This window comes from Colossoma macropomum, unplaced genomic scaffold, assembly GCF_904425465.1.
Source record: "Colossoma macropomum unplaced genomic scaffold, Colossoma_macropomum, whole genome shotgun sequence".
Classification (NCBI taxonomy): Eukaryota; Metazoa; Chordata; class Actinopteri; order Characiformes; family Serrasalmidae; genus Colossoma; species Colossoma macropomum.
In genome coordinates, this window is record NW_023494790.1 from 2,581,840 (window position 1) to 2,600,293 (window position 18,454).

At 41.5% G+C, this 18,454-nt stretch overlaps 1 protein-coding gene across 1 annotated transcript in view; it reads right to left on the reverse strand.

Moving 5' to 3' along the window:
• The window catches only part of LOC118809008 (zinc finger MIZ domain-containing protein 1-like), a 65,035-nt gene that overhangs the window by 30,249 nt on the left and 16,332 nt on the right, over nt 1-18,454 (reverse strand). The window contains exons 4-8 of the mRNA XM_036571920.1: nt 16,288-16,393; nt 4,332-4,470; nt 2,511-2,625; nt 1,173-1,378; nt 835-1,018 (exon numbers count right to left, since the gene is read on the reverse strand). Coding sequence (XP_036427813.1) covers nt 835-1,018; nt 1,173-1,378; nt 2,511-2,625; nt 4,332-4,470; nt 16,288-16,393 — 750 coding nt within the window. The remainder of the gene's footprint in view (nt 1-834; nt 1,019-1,172; nt 1,379-2,510; nt 2,626-4,331; nt 4,471-16,287; nt 16,394-18,454) is intronic.

An 18,454-nucleotide genomic window follows, 5' to 3' on the forward strand; every position in this document is an offset into this window, starting at 1 on the left:
GGGCTCTTAGTTCCAGTGAAGGGTGATGTTGATGCTACAGCACAAATTTTACACAGTTATACACTACCAGTTTTGTGTCCGCAGTTTGGGGAAGAGCCTTTCCTTTTCCAGCATGACTGAACCCCTGTGCACAAAGCAGCTCCATAAAGACATGGATTGACCAGTTTGAAGTGGAGGACCTCCAGTGGTCTGCACAGAGCCCTGTCCTCAACCCCACTGAACACCTTTGGGATGAACTGGAATGTCGATTGTGAGCCAGGCCCTCTCGTCCAAATCATTACTGACTGAAAGGGCCCAAACTCCCACAGACACGCTCCAACATCTTGTAAAGAGCTTCCCAGAAGAGTGGAAGCACTTACAGTCGCAAAGGGGCGCGACTCCATATTCAAGTCCATGGTTTTGGAACAGGACGTTCAGCAAGCTTATAAGGGTGTGATGCTTGGGTGTCCACATACTTTTGGCGAGATAGTGCACATAATGTTGTGGGCTCCTGGTCAAATTCCATGTTTTGTTGATTTTCTAAGTGAAAGTAAGTCAACAGCCATGCCTCGAGGTTCTGCAGAGGGCTGTGACTGAACAGTAACCAAGCTGTGTTTTGTTGATTGTTGGCAAACTGACTTTATTACATAATTAAAAGTGTAATGCCTTGAGATGTTTGTACACAAAATGAGCTGCTAAAATGTATCTCCATCTTTCTCTCCTGAATGTTTGTATTTTGTTTGCCATTTGTAAAAACAAATAATGTAGATCAGGGTGGTCTATTTATTCCATTTCTGTCCAAACAAATTTGTGTGTGTGTGTGTGTGAGTGTGTGTGTGTGTGGAGCTCTCTCACCGGTCCATACTGACTCATGTCCTTATTCTGGGTCTCCTGCAGGGCGGCGACTGTTGCCGTGGCGGTGGCCGTTGCCGTGGCAGCTGCAGCAGCAACAGCAGCAGCAGCGGCAGCAGCAGCTGGTTGGCTGAAATCAGAAGGAGGGCGGGAGTTTGGATTTATACCATTAGGACCTCCCGCGTAACTACAGAGAGAGAGAGAGTTAGTTTACTCACCCCCATTTACAGAAGGGCTTTAACATCCACACACACACACACACACATATATATAAAATCATATTAATATAGGGGGACATTCCATTATATCCCAGTATGATGTGCCCATTCCCAGCCACTGACCTGCCTCCATACCCTCCTGCCCCGGGGTAAGTGGATCTGCCATAAATGCCCTGCTGTATGTATCCTTCACCGGCCCCAGCCTTGGAGAACTGCTGCTGTTGCCCAGGAAATGGACCTGGGTTCATAGGGCCCGTCATGCCGCCTGCCATTGGGTTACCTCCGGGGTTCATATGGGGGCTGGGATTCCCCATGGGGTTCCCCAACACCTAAACACCCACACACAGCCAGTAAAGTTACTATACACTCTCCATTCACTTTATTCTAAACACCTTGTGCTCCCACTCACTGGCCACTTTATCGGAAACACCTACCCTTTATATCTACGCACTGTATTAGAAATACCAATGTATATAAAGTCATCAGCAGCCACTGGAAGCACTTACTTGAGGTTATTGCAGTCAAAAGAGGTTGAAATCCAATGGTTCACTTACTTTTTCCACCAGGACTGTGAATGTTTAGTTGGTGTGCACAATAAAGACGAGATTGTTTGTGTGTTGTTAGCTTTAGCAGATTGTGTCTATACTTGTGATTTAGATGAACAACAGGTCACATTTTATGACCAATTAATGCAGAAAACTAGGTAATTCCAAAGGGTTCACATACTTTTTCTTGACGTTGTACACCGATCAGGCATTACATTCTGACCACCTCCTTGTTTCTACACTCATTGTCCATTTTATCAGCTCCACTTACTATATAGGTGCACTTTGTAGTTCTACAGTTACAGACTGTAGTCCATCTGTTTCTCTGCATACTTTGTTAGCCCCCTTTTACCCTGTTCTTCAGTGGTCAGGACCCCCATGGACCCTCACAGAGCAGGTACTATTTGGGTGGTGGACCATTCTCAGCACTGCAGTAACAATGACGTGGTGGAGTGTGTTGCGCTGGTCTGAGTGGATCAGACACAGCAGTGCTGCTGGAGTTTTTAAACACCTCAGTGTCACTGCTGGACTAAGAATAGTCCACCAATCAAAAATATCCAGTCAAATATCCAGTGTCCTGTGGGCAGCATCCTGTGACCACTGATGATGGACTAGAGGATGACCAAGACAAACTGTGCAGCAGCAGATGAGCTATCGTCTCTGACTTTACATCTACAAGGTGGAGTGACAAGGTAGGAGTGTCTAATAGAGTGGACAGTGAGTGGACACAGTGTTTAAGAACTCCAGCAGCACTGCTGTGTCTGATCCACTCGTACCAGCACAACACACACTAACACACCACCACCACGTCAGTGCTAAAACTGAAATAGCAAACCTCAGAAACCAAGCATATTTGGGCTACTCGACCCATAAGGGGGGGGACTGTGGAAGTTTGATTTTTAAGTGATGGACTTACCTGACCCTGGGATGTGTTGTTCACCCCCCAGACTGTGGTGACCACAGAGACCGACCCAGGTGCCTGATTGGTGCTCGGCTGCCAGGGGACAGAGTCGTATGGATAAGAGCCGTCGCTGCAGAGACAGAGACAGAAGCAGAATGTGGACAGAAAAGTTGTATCTAGAACTGTAGTAATATGTTAAAGAGTTGTAATCTAACTTCCATATAAAAAGGGATTTTTAACTGATACTGGGGGTTATTTGTTGTAGTATGTGTGTGAGTACTTGGTACTCTGTCGGGGTATTGGGTCTCGGTACTCTGTCAGGTTTTTGGTCTCGCTACTCTGTCAGGGTATTGGGTCTCAGTACTCTGTCAGGGTATTGGGTCTCAGTCCTCTGTCAGGGTATTGGGTCTCAGTACTCTGTCAGGGTATTGAGTTTCTGTAATCTGTCAGGGTATTGAGTCTCTGCACTCTGTCAGGGTATTGGGTCTCAGTCCTCTGTTGGGGTTTTGGGTCTCAGTACTCTGTTGGGGTATTGGGTCTCAGTACTCTGTCAGGTATTCGGTCTCTTTGGTCTGTCAGGCATTCAATCTTGTTATTCTATCAGGTATTTGGTCGCAGTACTCTGTTGGTATATTCAGTCTTGCTAGTCTGTTGGGTATTCTGTCTCTACTCTGTCAGGGTATCTGGTCTTGGTACTTTGTCAGGGCATTCGGTCTGAGTACTCTATCAGGGTATTGGGTCTCGGCACTCTGTTGGGGTATTGGGTCTTGCTACTCTGTCAGTGTACTGGGTCTCAGTACTCTATCAGGGGAATTCAGTCTGGGTATTCTGTTGGGGTATTGGGTCTTGGTAATCTGTTAGGGTATTAAGTATTGGTACTCTTTTCGTAAACTGGGTCTTGGTGATCAGTTGGGTATCGGGCCTTAGTACGCTTTTGGAGTATTGGGTCTCAGTACTCTGTTGGAATACTGGGTCTTGGTGATCTGTTGGGTATCGGGCCTTAGTACACTTTTGGAGTATTGGGTCTCAGTACTCTGTTGGAATACTGGGTCTTGGTACTCTGTTGGGGTATTGGGTCTTGCTACTCTGTCAGGGTTTCAGGTCTCAGTACTCTGTTGGGGTACTGGGTCTTGGTACTCTGTCAGGGTTTCAGGTCTCAGTACTCTGTTGGGGTGCTGGGTCTTGGTACTCTGTCAGGGTTTTGGGTATCAGTACTCTGTTGGGGTACTGGGTCTTGGTAGGGTTTCAGGTCTCAGTACTCTGTTGGGGTATTGGGTCTTGGTACTCTGTCAGGGTTTCAGGTCTCAGTACTCTGTTGGGGTGCTGGGTCTTGGTACTCTGTCAGGGTTTCGGGTCTCAGTTCTCTGTTGGGGTATTGGGTCTTGGTACTCTGTCAGGGTTTTGGGTCTCAGTACTCTGTTGGGGTACTGGGTCTTGGTACTCTGTCAGGGTTTCGGGTCTCAGTACTCGGTTGGGGTACTGGGTCTTGGTACTCTGTCAGGGTTTCGGGTCTCAGTACTCGGTTGGGGTACTAGGTCTTGGTACTCTGTCAGGGTTTCAGGTCTTAGTGCTCTCTTGGGGTATTGGGTCTTGGTACTCTATCAGGGTTTTGGGTCTCAGTACTCTGTTGGGGTGCTGGATCTTGGTACTCTGTCAGGGTTTCAGGTCTTAGTGCTCTGTTGGGGTATTGGGTCTTGGTACTCTATCAGGGTTTTGGGTCTCAATACTCTGTTGGGGTACTGGGTCTTGGTAGTTTGTTGAAACCTGCCAAAATTATTTAAAAAACACCTAAAACCCATGGGTTTGTATGTGTCTGTGAATATGTGTGAGGCTGACCCGTGGTTGAGTGCTGGTTTCAGGCTGTTCATGCTGGGCTGTATGGTGTTTTTTCCTGCTGTAGGGTCACTCTGTCTGTTCCTCTGGTGCCTCAGAAGGAGAAGCCGACCCAGCTCTTCACTCCAGGAAGACAGGAGAGCTAAAAAAAAAAGAAAAATGTCCAGATGCACAGTTAGACACACCTCCCTGTGGCAGTGGAGACTGTAGAGTGTTGCTTTTGCCCTCTTTAAAAAGAAATAGATCATCTTCATTTTTCACAAGACAGGCTGTTAATTAATCACAGCCTGAGTATCTAAACCTGGTTTAACAGAGAAACTGTTAAGTTTAGTGAAGCTGAAACTTCAAAGATGAACATACTTTGTGGGACAGAAGCCAAAACAAGAAGGACAGGAGGCCAGAAGTACACTCTTGGGCTATTTTTACACAGCAGGTAAACGTGGCCCAAATCTGATTTTCTCACCAAATCCGATTTTTTTTTGTTTGGCTGTTCACATTATCTTTTAAATGTGACCTGTATGCGACGTCAGACCGACCGGCATGCACAAAAAGAATAATGCTTCACATGGCGGCTCGTCCAGAGGTAAACAATCATGACGGCCAGCGAACGCCTGTCACTCCCGGAGCTTTCAGTTTCACCTTCGCCAGCATCACAGGAGCGGTTCTAAAGTTCCAATGACTGACAGCTGGACTCATCACCCACAGTGTGTTTGAGTTCGCCGAAAAAAGCGCTCATTATTCGGCCACGGCCACTTCTTTAAACTGTTCTCTGACGCTGCAGCCTCGGGCTCCTCCGGCCGCGTTCGGCCATTTCGTTTGAAACCTCTTCGAACACGGAGCAGTTTGATGAGTCTCTTCTAATTTTTTGGTACAGAAATATCAGCCTAAATGTTTATGAGTCTCAGCAGCACGAAATTATGACTAATATCGAGTTGGATTGACGTAAAAGTCGCATGAATTCCGATCTGGTTGTTCAGACTGAGTCACATTGCCGCAGATCGGATACGTATTGGATTTCAGTACCACATATGAAAGCGTCTCATATCGGAATTGAAAATGTCAGATTCAATGTGTTTTTTGCTGTTCACACTGACACACAGACACGCATCTGTGTCACATCTAAGGAAAAAGATCAGATTTGGGCCACTTTTACCTGCTGTGTAAACGTAGCCTTAGTCAAAGTGTTCTCTAGATGAAGCTACTCTCAATTCTAATGACTCTCTACATTACACAGTTTGGTGCTTTCCTGCTTGTTAGTCAGCTCTTAAAGCTGATGAGCTGAATCAGGTGAATTGGAGCAGGAAAAAACACTAAAATGTACAGAGCAGTGGTTACAGAACCAACTGTAGTGTAGATACTCCTCTTCACCAGCAGGTGTCAGTAAGACATTAAGGACTGTGAGAGATGCAGCCAGACACTGGGAGGATAATATCCAGTCTCTTGGCTCGTCTGCAGAGCTCAGAGCCAAAAGACCCACTGCATCTGCTACTACACCCAGTCAACTGAACAGAAACATCCCCCTCACAGACACTCAGTCAAAACGTCACTCAGTGGGTACCAAATATGCAGCGCTCATGTGGAGCTGTAATGCTTTATTTTTGTCAGTTTACTGCTTCTTATGTGAACATACCCACAAACATGCCTGTCGGGTGAGGAGGGGATTTCTGCAGCCCGCACAAGGCCTTTAGCCTAGTCCCATGGCGGTTAACGGAACAGGTGGCAGATAAGAATCAATGATGCTGAATCATTGTTATCATAACACTATCTTTACCCACTTATTACCGATTTGTGAAGTGCTACTATACACTGACAATATCGCTGCTGTCGGAAGAAAACCTTGTATGTCCATTTTTGTCGTTTTTCAGCTTTTGACATAATTTGAAAATGCCTGTCGCTCTTTACATTGTATGTAAATTTCATGATGAATGGACCAAAAGAAACGGCCAAAAATTACTTGGAAAAAACTCTGGTTTTTGTCTTCTCCTGTAAAGTTACCATTTAGGAGATACGAGGTTTTTTTTTCTGATAGCAGTGATATATATGTAGAAAAGCTGTCAAGGTGCTTTTAGTAAAGTGGACAGTTAGTGGAAGTAAAAGGTGGGTGTTTCTGATAAAGTGGCCAGTGAGTGGAAGCACAACGTAGGTGTTTCTGATAAAGTGGACAGTTAGTGGAAGTAAAAGGTAGGTGTTTCTGATAAAGTGGCCAGTAACTAGAAGCACAAGGTGTTTCTGATAAAGTGGCCAGTGATTGGAAGTACAAGGCAAGTGTTTCTAATAAAGTGGCCAGTGAGTGGAAGCACAACGTAGGTGTTTCTGATAAAGTGGCCAGTGAGTGGAAGCACAAGTCAAGTGTTTCTAATAAAGTGGACAGTTAGTAGAAGTAAAAGGTAGGTGTTTCTGATAAAGTGGCCAGTAAGTAGAAGCACAAGGTGTTTCTAATAAAGTGGCCAGTGACTGGAAGCACAATGTAGGTGTTTCTGATAAAGTGGCCAGTGAGAGGAAGTAGAAGGGAGGTATTTCTAGGCCTTCATAAAAGGCCTTATGATTTACTGCCTATCTGTGAAGTGGTACTTTAATGTATATTAACACAAATATCGTCTGTGTAAACATAATAAGCCATAATAAGCTAACCGCTTACAAAGTTATTCAGAAGGCACACCCCCACTGCATACCGTAAACAAATGTTAAAACTTCAAAAAGGTGCATATTTGAATAGTAAAATGTTTAAAAAGTTGTTTCTTAGTAAAACATACTTAACCACATAACCACTCTGTGCTGCATTCACTATAGCAGAGCCTCCTCTGGAGCAGACAGGGTGAGATCTTCTCACCACACAAACACCTGCTGTGAATCAAACCCCACTCCTGTACACACTATGCTGAAATCCTCACGAGTGTGTGTGTGTAGTCATTAGATTATCAGGGATTAGGGAGATCAGACTGATAAGAATGCAGCGGTAGACGAGCACAGACCTTAAAGCTGCAGTAATGACCTTAATCAGACCGTAATAGACATACACAGCACACAGGAGGGGGCCAGCAGGTTCACACACTAACAGACTGTACAGCAACAGATGGACTACAGTCTGTGACTGTACACCTACATAGTGGAGCTATAAGGGAGGCGTTTCTTATAAAATGGCCAGTGAGTGGAAGTATGAGGAAGGTGTTTCTAATAAAGTGGCCAGTGAGTAGAAGTACAAGGTGTTTCTAATAAAATGGCCAGTTAGTGGAAGCACAAGGTCAGTGTTTCTAATAAAGTGGCCAATGAATGGAAGTACAAGGCAGGTGTTTCCAATAAAGTGGCCACCCTTATGTCATTTTTAGTTCATTTTTTAAATATAATGTTGATACTAGTTCCATTTCAACTCTGCATGTATTGTAGTAATAAAATGTAAATAAACATCTTAAAATGCCCAATGGAAAACTGTCCAATCAGGATTGTTTACTCTGTGGCATCTAGGTAAACACAGCCAAACGAGCTCTCTCATTGGTTAGGACTTCAGGAGCTGGACTGAAGGTCTAACACGTTAAGCTGGGGTTACAACACACAACTTTTACCCCGTTTTAGCCCCGATTCTCAGTGTGGCTGAGTCTGAGCTGGTCAGCTCTAGTCTGCAGACTTTGGGTTAGTTGGAGTCGACAGTTGGAGAGAGAGTAGAGTCGTGTTTGAGGGGCGCAGACTCTGAGTGTAATCTAGCGTAAACTGATCGACTCAATCTGAACAGATTCCTGCAACAACGAATGAAAACTGAGAGCACGAAAGAAGAAAATACAGCAAGTAAACAAAGAAAAAAGGAGAAAAGTCTCTCACGTGTGAAGCGAGTTTAAGGCATAATCGAGTTTATGTACATTTAAAACTCTAAAAATACCACAATGATCACATTTTTAAACCCATGATTCTCACTTAAACATGTTTACCTGCTGCTTCTTTACTGTTTCCTAGTAACGGGAGAACGCAAGAATTTGGATCATTCTACTGAAATGTCCATTTTTGGGACCCTAGCATTTACAGATATATTACACTTAAAAAATGTTAGGGTCACAATTTATTTATATTTTAAAATAAAACAGTAAGTTATTTTAATAATTACACCTTCTTGAGCCTCAATTTAGCAAAATTGGTTTTTAAATCAATTATCAAGAACTCCAATCACCACAGAAGAGCTCGTCCTCACAGTCATGTGTAAAGGCTGAGGCCATATTTTGAAAAAAAAACGTTTTTCTGCAATTTTAACTACAATAATCTATACAGGACTATGAAATATATAAATTAAATGACAAAGAAAACAAATGGCAAATAAATATTATAAAATATATAATGAAAGGTGTTGTCCCCAGGAGTCGTGTCACTGGTGTTACTGCGCAACAAAAAATCTCTTATTTTGAAATAAAAGTCACACTGATGACATCACTTGACTTCCTTTTACCTGTTTTCTGAGGATCTATAAAGAAAAGCTCATGGTGAGTCCACTGTGTCTTTCAGTTATCAGAGATTTTCTCATTTAGCTCATGATTTCATATGAAGCTTTTAGCTGAAGTCACTGGTGTGACCGACTTTATTCTGAGGTAACTGTGAAAAAATAAATACAAATGGATTAAATTCCATATTTTGGTGGATATTCCATGATTGACAACATGTGGTTTGATGCTCTGTAGCAGCCATTTTGTAAAATGCATGGTTCAGTAAAAATGTCTCTGGTGTTCCTTTATTATGTGTAACACCAGTGAGGATCGGTAACACCAGTGACTCCTATGGAGAGACAGAAAAGTGGACGTTTCTGTAGAATGACCCTTTTGCGTGAGTTCACTGAGTTCCGTTCGGTTCAGCAGCAGCTTAAAACTTGAGTAGTGTGTGATCCCTAATCGTTTAGTGTGGATCCCCAATATTTCAGTCACCCAAAAAATATGCAAACACCGGTCTGATAGTGTGAGACGCCCAGTCTTCTCTAATCTGTTTATAATCTGAGTTGTGTAGTGAACCCAAAGCTTTAGCAGATGGGAATGGAAAATATGTTAATTTGTCACAATCTTCAAATAAAACAGACGAAATGTCTTTCAAAGTTTCAAATATCTGTATCTAATCCAGAATGGCCAAAATACGTTCATGTGCACAAGTGTTAGCTTTGTGCTAGCATACTATAAGAAATCCCATAGGGGTGCTAGCAGAAATAAGCATCATCTAAGAGGGTGTTTTTGTGTTTCGGCACCAAAATGAAGACCAAACTCGAACAGTTACGGTTCACTATGGATGACATACACTGTAAAAATTGGTTCATCAGTTCAACCTAAAAAGTACTTCATGTGGTAACAAGTAACCGGTAAATTAACTAAATAAATAATTTGAATAAACGATTCTTTCAAAGTATTTTTAGTTGAATTTTAATTAAATAATCAATTGATTGTTACTACATGAAGTAATTTTTGTTGAACTGATGAACCATTTTTTACAGTGTACTGTTCACTATAAAAGGACAAAAGTACCTCTCAGCTAAAAACAGAAGCAGCAGCCTGAATTTTCTCTGTACTTTTTTTTTACAGAGAAACTTTCCATGGTTTATGTTCACGTGAACTGCTGATGGTGTGTAGTTTTCTTCTCCTCGATGATGTCATTAGGATTGGAATCACATTCTGCATTACATCCAGCGATCCTGGCAGACAGGCTAAACGTATTAACTCCCAGATAACGTTATCTGAAGGAACACTGTATTCAATTAGAGTCCAGAACACAGCTCAGCCGTCATTTCCTCTACCAGTGCCACAGCAAACTTGCTGATTTGTTCACCCAGAGAAACAGAACCGCAGCGAATCACTGAATCTCAAAAGAAACAGATTCACAACGAATCACTGAAACTTAAGAGAAACAGATTCACAATGAATCAGTGAATATTCAGAGTGTCTGATTCGCAATGAATCACTGAATCTAAAGAATGTCTGATTAACAACAAATCTGAATCTAAAGAAAATCGTTCACAGTGAAACACTGAATCTCAATAGAAACAGACTTGCAGTAAATCACTAAATCGCAAGAGACTGATTCACAATGAATCACTAAATCTCAAGACTCTGATTCACAATGAATCACTGAATCTCAATAGTGTCAGATTCAGAATGAATCACTGAATCTCAACAGAAACAGATTCATAACAAATCTGTGAATCCTCAGAGACATATTCACAACGAATCACTGAATCTTAGGGAAAAAAAGATTCACAATGAATCACTTGATCTCAAGAGAAACAGATTCAAAATGAACCAGTGAATCTCAAGAGAAACAGAATCACAACAAATCGATGATTCTCAAGAGAAATGGATTCACAATAAATCAGTAAATCTCAGTCTAACTGACAATGAATCACTGAATCTCAACAGAGTCAGAATCACAACGACTCACGGAATTTCAAGAGAGTGAGATTCCCACTGGATCACAGAATTTCAAGAGAGTCTGATTCACAATGAATCATTGAATCTCAAGAAAAAAATTATTTGTAACAAATCACTGAATCACAAGACAGTCAGGTTCACAATGAATGGAGAGAAAGGAGAGAAAAACGAGTGAATCCCAATAATGATTTCTCCAGCTTCGTGCAAGAATGTGTAACAACATTCTAACAATTTAGCCTCTTTTACATGCAAACAGATTAAAAAGGCATTTTATTTACAAGTAGGTTAATAAGAGACACTGATTTAAGAGAACAGTACATAAATAGCAAAGGCAGCTCTGTACACACATTGAATCATAATGTTTTTTAATTTTTTTTACCCGATTTTTCTCCCCAATTTAGTCGTCTCCAATTCCACCCGCTAGTTAGGACTCCCCCAATCACACGATGCTATCAACGCTAGGAGGGTGAAGGCTAACACAGGCTTCCTCCGAGACCTGTGAAGCCAACCACCGCTTCTTTTCGAACTGCCACTCACGCAACGTCACTGGACAGCTGAACGCGCTCGGAGGAAAGCGCCAACCGCCAGATCTGTTACGCCAGCTAACAGACGCCTGCGCTGACTAGCATCGCGCTGAGTGATGGGGGGAGAAGGAGGGGCCATCCTACCCACCCAGAGAGAGCGAGGCCAAGTGTGCTCTCTCTGACTCCCGGCTACGGACGGCTGTAGCATCAGGGATCGAACTCGCGATCACCTGATGAGGGCTAACGATTAGACGGTTGCGCCACTCGGGAGATGAATCATAATGTTTTTTATTAAAATGCAAAACGTTTACTGAACTACAGAAAATCTTTGTTTTGGTAGTGACTGTTCTTAACGTTCCACACTGATTTTCAGACGTTGGGACAGATTTACTTCAAAACAATGGGATCTAACTGTTCACCATGTGGCCATGAGGGACAGGGATGCAGCCTCATTTCCTGCTCTAAAATGCAGGGGTGTGGCTAAAATAAGGCCCCGCCCACAAACAAAACCCTTTGTGTTCTGGTAGTGACACGAAAACATGGGACAGCAATTTTGGAATAGTTTTTTTTTTTTACTTAAAAATTAAACTCATGATAAATTTAAAATCTTTCAACTTCAATTTACTAGAAATCAAAAAGATCTTAAAAACAAACATTGAAAAAAGTCACAAGAACTTTAACAAGAAATTGAGGGTTAAGGGTTTGGGACGGACACCATAAATGATGATCTTTTTCTCCATGTCGTATGAAAGACTGACTAGTGAGATACCGATTGGTCAGCTGTGATGACAAATGGTGCTTTTTTATATGAATCCAGCAGAAACACTGATTTCTTTTCAACCTAAACATGCAGTTTAAAATTGGCTAAAGGAGCACTTTTCAGTCATGGTACTTCATTTCCAACAGCAGTGAAAAACACACTTGTGTCAAAAAGGGTCATCTGGACGAACTGAATTGAATTCAGAACCATTAGCCAACTGTGTGTTGCACACAGAGGAATTAGACCTCCGCATGTAACCCACCCGTGCAGTGAAACACCCTAATACATGCACACTAGTGAACACACACACTAGGGGTGCAGTGAGCACACTTGCCTGGAGCGGTGGGCAGCCCTATCCGCAGCACCCGGGGAGCAGTTGGGGGTTAGGTGCCTCAATCAAGGGCACTTCATTTACACATAAAGCTTCAATATTTAAAGAAAACAAAGGGAGAAGCTCCTATACTAACCTACTGCAGCTATTTGCCTAATTTACTGACTAATTATTTGTTGTTAAGACCACTAAAAGGCCATCTGGGCCCATATTTTTCTGAATGTATATCACTAATTTTTCACAGAAGTTCAAGCAACAAACACAGAGTACCTGTCCGTCTGTGCCAAGCAGGGCCGTACCCTTCCCTGGGTGCTAACTTGGCAAACTAACAGTATTGCTCTACAAACAGCTTCAACTCATACCAATATTAAGCAAACTCAGCTAACTTGGCTGAACAACAAAGCTATTTTTAGCCTCCACTCTCCATCCCAACACTGAAACCAAAATAGCTAACACAGCAGATTAATGATGTTGATATTGCTATCTATCTGATTCCATACCAATAATGAAGGTAACACAGCTAATTTGGGTGAATAACACTGTTAAACCCATTACACACCGAATGTGACATAGAAAAATAATGCAAAATCTTCAGACACAATATTTTCGCATGAAAACTATACATACCAAACAACAAATTTCCGCCATGTTGTTTGCACTGCGAAAAAAACGGGCTGAATATCTATCAAAAGGTTCTTTGCTGCTCATGAAACAGACAAACTGGGACATTTTGCAGGATGCTGTCCACTTTTCAGAAAAGCAAAAGGAGATTGCAGAGTTTCTGCGCCTCATTCAGGAGCTCAAACTTTAAATCAGTGTTTGTAGATTAGTTTGAGCTGCTTTTGGAGATTCTGATCCGTTAGCGTTTGTGAAATAGTTCCAGTTGCTGAAACAGAGATGCTCCAACATCTTAGCTGTCACCGTGCCAACAGCAGAAGCAGCTGTGATTGGTCTGAAAGTTTGGAAAAATCAGACAGAGGGAGTATAAAATAATGTCACACGTCTGCAAAATCAGGTTTGGTGTACAAGATACCGTCACTTACACACACGCTCGATTTAATTACTAATTACGAATGAATTACGCTCAGTGCGTAAAGGCCTTTAGCTTCCATTCTCCAATTCTGAACTCATTACCATCACCTAGCAGGTGAGACTGAGTGCTGTCAAAGTATTTCGAAAACTACGTCATGAACTCATATTTGTGTTTTATATAAGAGATATATCTGTAGATGTTCTTGATTTGTTCATATCCTCTTAAACTCTCCCTCTAAAGGCTCTTCATATGACATGATCCTCATATGTTTCATATCTAAATGCTCCGTTATCTTCATCACTACTTTCCAAAACCGCTGCAGCAGCTTCAGCAGCTGTAAACTCTCTGCACGCCGTTTCACATGAGTCTCCGATGTGGACTGAATGAAGAACGAAGGGTTTCTGGCGTGATGGTCAGTGCTTAGTGATTTCCTGAGTGTCCATTGGTCGGTTTCACATAGAATGTAGATGGACACACGAATCCACCAGTTCCACACGGTGAGAGGCAGATAACGTGTATCTCAGCCCCTCTTCATAGGCTCATAACTCCGGATGTGAGTCTCGTATGATCTCGTGATGAGATGGAATGGAAAGGGCGACTCTACAGATTCAGGAAGTGTTTGAACTGGATTTCTGTGCTGAATCATCACAAAGATACAGACACAGATAAAGGAACAGAGAATTTGATACGCAGGTGAGCCTGTGGACCCCAGAGGGTTAAGATACGTAGAGGAATATCTGAGGACATTCTCAAGAATTGCATTTATGAATATTCCCATAAGATTCAAGCTGGAAAGCTTATGCGAATCTGGCCCTGAACACTCTTTAGACGGTATATAATTGTAGTCTGTCATTTCCTGAAGCAGAAATATGTCTAAATGGGTACAAAGGAACTGTAAACTTCAGAATTTCTCTGTATGAGATGCTTCAGAGACTCTAATCAGGACACAACCACACTGCACCACAGCACTGTGTCTTTTTGCTGCTCCGAGTTCAAACACAGACATATTCCACAGCAAAACAACACAAACATTCTGGTGGTGATTTAGGAGCTCAGTGTTGAGGTCAGAAACATTCTCAGACGATAAGGCAGACACCTCCATCACCACAGTAAACACGGCAATTACAGCCAATTATCCTCCGCTGGATTACATCGGAAAAAAGACAAAATCTCTTCGACACCGATGACCTCTAAATTCAAAACAACCCATCGCTACAACATGCAGCTCAAGCTTCCTAGTCACAGGCTACACTGAGGCTTTCCACGTTTACGACCACGTTTTGCCTGTGTTTATAACAGGGGTCGGCAACATGCGGCTCTTTTACTGCCCTGTTGTGGCTCCACAGCTGAATCAGATCTGTAGGTAAAAATAAAATAATCCTCCTTTACAGTAAAATAAAGCTCTGCTGATCGTTCAACACAGTTTAACAATAAATGGTCTTAAACTCTGGAGTTAATGTAGAACTGCTGATTCACCCTTTAACCCTGAAGATCAGCGCAGACTGCTGGTCACCATAGCAACACAGATAACAATCTCGCTTAGCTAGTAGAAACGGCAAAGAGAGAGATTTAAGACGAACATCGATAATTTAGAGACGAATGGACTTATTTACGTTTATAATCACTCCAGCTGGTTTCCTGATACGTTTAATCTGCAAGAGAAACTGACAAACACTAAAAAGTCACAAAGCTGAAGTCAGTTTCTCATTCGCCAGCTTCTTGTTCGAATTGTCTCGTTCCACCTTAAATGGTGCAGCAGGTACATTCTGGCGCCTCAGACACCATTTAAGGTGGAACGGGAAAATTCACACAAGAAGCTGGCGAATGAGCAGCGACTTCAGCCTCATAAAAACTCGAACACTGAGAGACATTTTAAAAGAAACTGTTCTATTTTTGTGGAAAAGTCTCCTGACGGAGATGCGAGAAAAGTGGCTATAGCTGAGCTAAAGCTTAAAGCAGAGCAAAGTAAGTCTGCGTTTTCGTTTCTATTATATTTTTTTGCCTGTACTAGAACATCAGCACACACATATTTACAGCCAAGGTAGCAAAATGGACATAAAATGTTGTGGCTCTCAATGTGATTTGATTTTAGCTGAAAGGACAAAATGGCTCTTCTTAACATTCGGGTTGCGACCCCTGATCTGTATTGACGTATATAATGTTTTCTAAATGTACTGTACAGGCCAAAGCATATGTGAGGAAACAACTGCCTTAACTCATCACAGTTGCGTAAAAAAAGAGTGCAGATTTGACCGTCTTTAATGACGTTAAACGATGTTAACGGCGTTAAATGATGTTCGAGATTTGAGTGCAATCAGCTCTAGTGCGTGAAATCAAGCGCCAGCCGATCAGCACCTCATTTACATATCATTTGCAAGAAGTTCACCATAAATCATGCAGATGTTTGGGTTCAGCAGCTCATGAGCCAAAGGCTGTGCTTGTAGACAGAGTTTGAGGTCAGTGAGTGCACTGCTTCCCCTGCTGACCAAACTATAGTGTTAAAATTATGATAACTGAAAAAATAAAATGTGAAATAAACCAAATGTCTTAGTTTATTTTGAGACACAATGTACAATGATGTGATTGTGTAGAGTGATTATTCTCCTAAAATAACACTGAAACTCTGTATTATTGTGTATGAGCTGTGTTTTGCATTATTATTATTATTATTTTTTGATGTAATATATTTTATTCAAGTGGAGATTTGAAGCAAATAACTTCAGTGCATTGTTTATTTTGTGGGTGGAGTCAATCATATAAAACAAAATCACAGAGTAATATGTCTTTAAATGGAACATGAAACAGTTGCAGCAAATGTTTATATGTGCACGTAAAATAAGTACATCCACTTCACATCCACTCAAGCTGAAAGCGTGAGAGTATCAGGGACAGCGAGGTCAGAGTAGTGGAGACCCAGCCGAGTCCTACCTGCTGATTTGGGGGTGAATTTGTCCCTGTTTGCAGCACAAACAGCCAACAGCCTGTAACCCAGATCCATATCAAACCCCCGCTGAGTAGATACACGGCTCACCACCTGAGAGAGCGAGAGAGTGAGAGAGAGAGAGAGAGAGTGAGAGAGAGAGAGGACGTTGATTGATTAGCATTAATTATCTTTCATATTCACATTCTCCAATTTAAACTGACTAACACACAGTATATACACTTTATATACAGTTTATAAACCTCTATAAACAGAGGCCACTTTATCAGAAACAATCAGCGTCCTCAGAGAGACCCCTCTCCTGTAGCTCCACTTTACTGTACAGTTAGAGACTGCAGATCATCTGCTGAAGTACAGTTTGTGTTAACCATCCAATCTTTCATCAGTGGTCAGTTGCTGACCACAGAGGTGCTATTTGGGTCGTGAACCACAAAGCATGTGTTTCTGATAAAGTGGTCAGTGAGTGGAAGCACAAGGTAGGTGTTTCTAATAAAGTGGTCAGTTAGTGGAAGAAAAAGGTAAGTGTTTCCAATAAAGTGGCCAGTGAGTGGAACTACAAGGTAGGTGTTTCTAATAAAGTGGTCAGTTAGTGGAAGAAAAAGGTAAGTGTTTCTGATAAAGTGGTCAGTGAGTGGAACTACAAGGTAGGTGTTTCTAATAAAGTGGTCAGTTAGTGGAACTACAAGGTAGGTGTTTCTAATAAAGTGGTCAGTGAGTGGAACTACAAGGTAGGTGTTTCTAATAAAGTGGTCAGTGAGTGGAACTACAAGGTAGGTGTTTCTAATAAAGTGGTCAGTGAGTGGAAGCACAAGGTAGTTGTTTCTAATAAAGTGGTCAGTGAGTGGAACTACAAGGTAGGTGTTTCTAATAAAGTGGTCAGTGAGTGGAAGTACAAGATGGGTGTTTCTAATGAAGTGGGCAGTTAGTGGAAGTGCAAGGTGTTTCTAATAAAGTGGCCAATGAGAGGGTGGCCAGTTAGTGGATGCATAAGGTAGAAGAAATAGCAAAATAACAGTGTATAATACACCATGAACACAGACAGAAAACATTAAAGACAGAAAAACAAATTCTACTTGAACACACGTCAGTATATTTTATATATATTATAACTTTTATTATATATTAAAAAACAAAAAACTTTAAAACACATCGTTTCACTTGAGTTCTTCTCTGTTTTGTTAATTGGATCATTTGACATTTTCATGGGCGATTATTCATTTTAATCACTATTTTCTTTTGCCTATTTTATTTTAGATTTTTAGATGGTTTCACTCCTCCATCCGTCACATCAGAGGGTGTTATTATCTCTCGTAAACACACACACCCTCCCTCTCTCTCTCCCTCTCTCTCTCTCTCTCTCTCTCTCACACACACACACACACTGCAGTGATATATGAGTGTGTGTATTCTAATTAGGATTCTAACATGTAAAGTGGGGTGTGCTACACTGTAATTGGAGGCTAAACTCACAATATAAATATAATATGGGTTATAATTACTGTAACTGAGGAAATGCTCAGATTCACACAGTCAGGGAATTTTGTATATATATATATATATATATATATATATATATATATTCAGTATATACATACATATATGGTTTTTTGTTACACACACACACACACACATATATATGATATATATATGAGACATAAAAACAAACATTTTACTGAAGATTTTTCAGAAAAAATAAATATAAAATATGAATAATAACATCGAATGTGAAATTAATGAATCTCTATATTTTGTAAATAATCTAAATATTTACCTCATTTGTGCCCCAGAATTCTGAAATGTGTTTCTTTCCAGTATCACATTTTAAAACAAGGTTTTCATGCTTTCACATTCATACGAATATCTCAAACTAGAATTATTTTGGCCCAAAACTTACTGGACAAGTTTCCCAGTATTCAGTAAGTACTCCAGTACTGCAATGTGTTAAATAGTTAACACATTAAAAGCCCTCACTGAGAAAAGGAGACGGACACATCAAACAAAGAACCACCCCAGAGTCCAGACCTCAACACCACTGAATGTGTTTGATTACTTCAGAAAATCATCAACCAGCTTCTAAGACTGAACTTTGGAGGTGTGTCTGCAGATTCTTTGAGGAACTGAAAGTGGGTCTGGGAACAGAATGGACGCTGGAAT